We start from the raw sequence: 5,401 nt of genomic DNA on the forward strand, positions 1-5,401 counted from the left end.
CCGCTGAAGTCTGGGGTCGCGGCCAGGTCAGGCGCCGAGCCGGCACGGGGCGCGGTCCACTCGAGGCCACAGCTCCCGAGGTCCGGCGTTCGGGTCATCCGCGTGATACCCCGCGCTGGCTCTTGCAGTTCTGTGCCAGAAGACGTTACACTCTGGGCTGCATAAGTCCTAGGTAAGGACCCCCAAGAGGTTGTACCGGCTCTGCTTCGTCCCGGCTTAAGGTCTGAACTCTGTGCCCAGTGAGTCAGGGCTGAGGCAGTTCCTGCACCAATCTCCTGGAGCTCATCTCTGAGCCCTCTAGGCATGAGGGACCCCCCACCTCACCTCCAAACCCCACACCCGCAGGCAAGCAATGCGCGCGCCCGATTGCAGAGCGCGCGCCCAAGGGAGGAAAGGGAGGGCGCGAGGGCAGCCTAGGCCCCGCCCCCTGCGCTCTTATAAAGCGGAGGAACGAGAGCCGGCCACTCAGTGGTTTCTTGGTGACACTAGGCGGAACGGGTCGAACCTTGCCACCTCTGGTTTCTCACCGCAGCTTGGACGTCGGGGATTTGCCACTGCCAGAGCGACGTCTCAGACTTAATCCTCCAAAGATCTCGGCAGATCACCCCCTCAAGCAGGTAAGCACCGCGGGCCGGGCGGGTTAAAGGTGGGGAGGCTTGCCCAGGCCGGAGACTAGGAGCGCTGGGTGAGGGGTACAGTCCACTTTGGAGGGTCCTCTGCTGGGTGCGTCCCACATCCCGGGCCCAGCTCGTGGACACAGCTGGAACTACAGAGACCCAGTCCCCTCTGCTCCATCAGCCAATCCGAGAAGTTGAGCGGGGAACCTCTGGGAGCCTGGCGCGGGGCAGCGGCCTCCCCTGCGGGGCCTGTCACCCCCCTGGCGGGTGCAAATGCCGCTGGCGCCTCTCTGCGCCCCGGGGAGATAAGCGTCTGAGTCAGGCAGAGCGCGGGTTGAGCCTGCCCACTCCGGGGCCCCCCGCCCGCCTCCGTGCCCCGCCCGGCGGTGCGGCAGACCCGGGAGCTCACGCTCGGCTCCTCTTTCTCCTTCCCCAGGGTCTACGCATCGACGCCGGGATGAAGCTGGTTCCCGTCGCCCTAATGTATCTGGGCTCGCTCGCCTTCCTAGGCGCGGACACCGCACGGCTCGACGTGGCGGCAGAGTTCCGAAAGAAGTGAGTCGCAGGCAGCGCCTGCCCCAGTTCTGGTACCTGCAAGACAAGGGAAACTAACCATTGGTCCCCGAGGGGTTAGAAGTGAACAGGAGCAGGGATGGGCCAAGACCTCGCCTGGACGATTGCGAATCGAGTCTATTTGTGTTGTTTAGATGGAATAAGTGGGCTCTAAGTCGTGGAAAAAGAGAACTTCGCGAGTCCAGCAGCTACCCCACCGGGCTCGCCGACGTGAAGGCAGGGCCTGCCCAGACTCTCGTTCGGCCGCAGGATGTGAAGGGCGCCTCTCGCAGCCCCCAGGCAAGGTAACTATGCGGGGCGCCGTCGCGGGGTGGGCAAGGGGAGCCCTCCTCCATTGCCCTGGCCCTGGGGATCATCGGGGCTGTATGGCAGTTCAGATGGAGGTAGCAGTTAGCAGCTCCCTCTGGTCTTAGAATGGCTCCCTTGCCGCTGGCTGGGGCCAAAGACCTGCTTGATGGGGGTCTCATGTAGCCTTCCTTCCCTTCTCCAGCAGTCCGGACGCCGCCCGCATCCGAGTCAAGCGCTACCGCCAGAGTATGAACAACTTCCAGAGCCTGCGGAGCTTTGGCTGTCGCTTCGGGACGTGCACGGTGCAGAAGCTGGCGCACCAGATCTACCAGTTCACGGACAAGGACAAGGACGGCGTCGCCCCCAGGAGCAAGATCAGCCCCCAGGGCTACGGCCGCCGGCGCCGACGCTCCCTGCCCGAGGCCGGCCTGGGACGGACTCTGTCTTCCCAGGAGCCACAGGCGCGCGGGGCCCCGGCCTCCCGGGCTCATCAAGTGTTCGCCACCCTCCTTAGGATTTAGGCGCCTGTGGCAGCAGCGAACACTCGCACATGCATCCCGCCGGCGCCTCCCGGGGCGGAGGACTTCCCCTAGCCGAGCCTCTCAGCCTATGGGACCCGAGCTGAGACAGCCCTGAGAGACCGAGAGTCCGGGAGGCACCGTCCGGCGGCGAGCCCTGGCTTTGCAGGACCCCGTCCACCTCGGAGGCAGTGTTCTCTTCACCCTAATTCGGCCCGGGTGCCCCGGGTGGGGAGGGGGGTGCAGAGGAATCCAAAGGAGTGTCCTCTGCCAGGCTCACGGAGAGGAGAAACTGCGAAATAAATGCTGAGACCCCCCAGGGGCAAGGGTCTGAGCCACTGCCGTGCCCGCCCACAAACTGATTTCTGACGGGGTGTCACCCCACCGGGGCGCAAGCCTCACTATTACTTGAACTTTCCAAAACCTAGAGAGGAAAAGTGCAATGTGTGTTGTATATACAGAGGTAATTATCAATATTTAAGTTTGTTGTGTCAAGATTTTTTTTGTAACTTCAAATATAGAGATATTTTTGTACGTTATATATTGTATTAAGGGCATTTTAAAGCAATTGTATTGTTCCCCTCCCCTCTATTTTAATACGTGAATGTCTCAGAGAGGTGTAACGTTGTGTGCTGCGTGGAATGTGAGCGTGTGTGCGTGAAAGACTGGTTGCCTCTTGTGGAAGAAGAAAACACCATGTCTGTATAATCTATTTACATAAAATGGGTGATATGCGAAGTAGCAAACCAATAAACTGTCTCAATGCTGATTCATTTTCGGGTCACGAGTCTTGGGAAGGAGGGTGTCCCCAGTCTTGGTCCGCCCGGGAGCCTTGCGGTCCGGGAGCCTTGGGGTCCAGCCGCCTGGCGTGGGAAGGTAGCACGGCTGCGCTGGCGCGCGCTGGCTGCTCTCCGCACTGGCTGAGCTGTCGGAGTAACGCTCTCCGGTGGGACGTGCGGAGAGCGTGTCTTGCGTGCGGGTCCGGGCTTCGAGGAGATGCTCCAGGTCGCAGCCTCGTGTGGCGGCCGGGCCGGTTGGGGTAGGGTGAACCCTTAGTGGGGAGGCGAGCCTGGAATCTCCCGATTACGCAACAGAGTCCCAGATTTTATGCAGTTGCTCACGGAACCCTGCGCAAAAGCGCACCTCGGAGAGTTGGGGTGGTCTCCGAGGTCTTCCAGCTGAGGCGTGTCCCCCTGCTGCAGCGGGGCCAAAGTTAGAAGCGACTCCAGCAAAAAGTGCGAGCTCCTCCGGGAAATCCGCAGCCGGGCCAGTGACCCCAGTCCTCTCCCGGCCCGGTGCCCCAGAGAGTGTGCTGGCTCATAAGCGATACTGCGGCGCCCCCAGCCGGCCGCCTCCGACGCGCCAGAGAGCTGTCAGGCAGTACGTGCGGTTTAATAAGTCCTCCTACGTGGGAGTCAGCACACAGCCTTAATGAAAGAGGAAAGAAAAAAACAGTTTGCAGATGCCAACCAGGGCCGGCCCCCCCTAGACCTGCACGGCAGCTCCCTGTTCTGGGACCGTGACTCAGCGCCCACACGGGGCGCAGCGTGCAGCTGCTGACGGGAGGCGGGCTGGACGGACGTGCCGCCGGAACCGTGCGCCTGCGACGGCCTGAGACCTTCATTGTTCCGCCTCCCCTTGCCGCTCTCCTTTTCCTTCCCCCTTCCCAAGCCTTTTTCATTTTTTTCTCCACTCCTCTCCAGTCTTCCTTTCTCTCCCTTCGTTCTTCCTTCCTCCCCCTTTGCTTAAATTTATACCTTATCATCTTAGACCGTTGACCCCGGTTCTGGTGATAGAAGCCAGACACTAAGCCTCAGTGAGTGACTAGAAGGGCAGGGGACGTGGAAACAGTTAGGACAGAAGAAGAGGATAAGGGAAGGCACCCTGTTATTGATGTCTCTACCCTATTTGTCTCAACCAATATCCTGAAGACCCAGGATGGAGTTCTACTGCTTGTCCTTTCCAGAAAGACTCCCTGGCCTTTACACTTCAAAGCATGACTGAACTGTTGGTGCTTCTAGGTGATCTTAGAAACCTTCCTGGTGAAGAAAATCTGAGGGTGAGTTTGGATAATGGAAATGTTGCCAGGGCAGCCTACCTTCTCCTGGGACTTTTGGATCAATTGCATTCCACAAGGTCCCTTCTGAGGGCCTAGAATATTTCCTTTCAGAAAAAGCCTCCATGACACTGAAAGGGGTCATAGGTCTGGGGTCCAGAGACAACCTGCTCCTGAAGCAGTTTCAGTTTCAAAGAAAGTAGATCCTAGTACATGGAATTTCCTTAAGACCGTCTGAGGCCTCAGTTTTGAGCACCTGGCTGTTGACAGTGTCAATCTTCGTACAGTTCATTGTCCTATTTGATCTTAACAATTTAGTGAGGTTCATCAGAATTCAAGGGGTTACAAAAGTAGCAAAAGACCATGCTTTCCTTAAGGTCCTTCTAGTAAATATTCACTTAGAGGGAGCTCTGTGCCAGGCACTGCACAAGGTACAGGGGATGTAAGAATGAAAGAGTGACTAAAAAATCCAGTTTTGGAATTCCCATGCCCGTGAGTGGTTCTGGGTGGTCTGAAGGGGCTACAAAAACCGGAGAGCTGCGAACACTTCAGCCTTGCAGACAGTGGCTTGGGATTAAATACTCACCCTTTTCTTTGAGCCAAGGTTTGTCCAATAGCCACAGAGCCCTTCAGCCAAACCTCACCCTGGCAGAGTTTCAGCCAGCAGACAAAGCTGCCAAAGGCAGGTTGGGCACTAGCTTAGGGCTGTTCTGAGCAGGGAACAGGCATGTGCCTTCTGCCCAGGGAGTCTTATGACTCCCTTCAGGGAATCTAAGGCAAGTGAAGGAGATGGTTCAGCTCTGAGATGAAGAGGCGGCTGCTCAGCTGGAGTCCTTCCCAACTAAAGAATCTGTGATTGGAGACATGTCTGAAGACAGAGGAGACCCTCCTAACACCAGTTTGGTACAAGTTCAGAATTGACTGAAGGTCACCATCAAACCCTGAGGACCTTCTCTGTGAGCCATTCAACCTTCCTTCTGGTTTCTTTTTCATAAGGTGTCAAAGCCTGTCAGGATAAGGTCTCTTGATGCCAAGAACACATCATTTATCAACGGTGGTGAGTCATTTGTGGCTGATCCGACCTGTCGACGGCTGAGGAGTAGTCGCAGCTTTTATCTTTAGCTACTGTTGCTGGCTGTGGGAATGGTACCATCCATTTGTAATCAAACACAATGTACCAAGCAATTTCTTGAAAAGCCCACACCTTGGCTGAACAGCTAAGGGTGGAAGGGAGTGATGGGGAGGAATGGAAACGGCTTCTTTTTTTTAGCACCTTCTTTGTATTAGACATTCTCCTAGCCACTTTATATACCTTATCTCATTTAATTCTTACAGCAGCCTTGTGGAGT

General features: G+C 57.0%; 1 protein-coding gene across 2 annotated transcripts; it reads left to right on the plus strand.

Moving 5' to 3' along the window:
* Nucleotides 1-455: 455 nt before the first annotated feature.
* Nucleotides 456-2,769, plus strand: ADM (adrenomedullin). 2 transcript variants are annotated; one of them, XM_068556500.1, is made up of 4 exons: nucleotides 456-617; nucleotides 1,054-1,172; nucleotides 1,325-1,474; nucleotides 1,681-2,769. In XM_068556500.1, exons 2-4 carry the CDS (start codon nucleotides 1,075-1,077, stop codon nucleotides 1,997-1,999), a joined length of 567 nt encoding a protein of 188 aa, XP_068412601.1. In that variant the 5' UTR covers nucleotides 456-617; nucleotides 1,054-1,074; the 3' UTR covers nucleotides 2,000-2,769. The 2 variants fall into 2 exon arrangements, with proteins under 2 accessions (XP_068412601.1, XP_068412602.1); XM_068556501.1 differs by having other exon boundaries at nucleotides 1,684-2,769.
* Nucleotides 2,770-5,401: the final 2,632 nt, after the last annotated feature.

This window comes from Eschrichtius robustus, chromosome 11 (genome assembly GCF_028021215.1).
Source record: "Eschrichtius robustus isolate mEscRob2 chromosome 11, mEscRob2.pri, whole genome shotgun sequence".
NCBI classification, from domain to species: Eukaryota; Metazoa; Chordata; class Mammalia; order Artiodactyla; family Eschrichtiidae; genus Eschrichtius; species Eschrichtius robustus.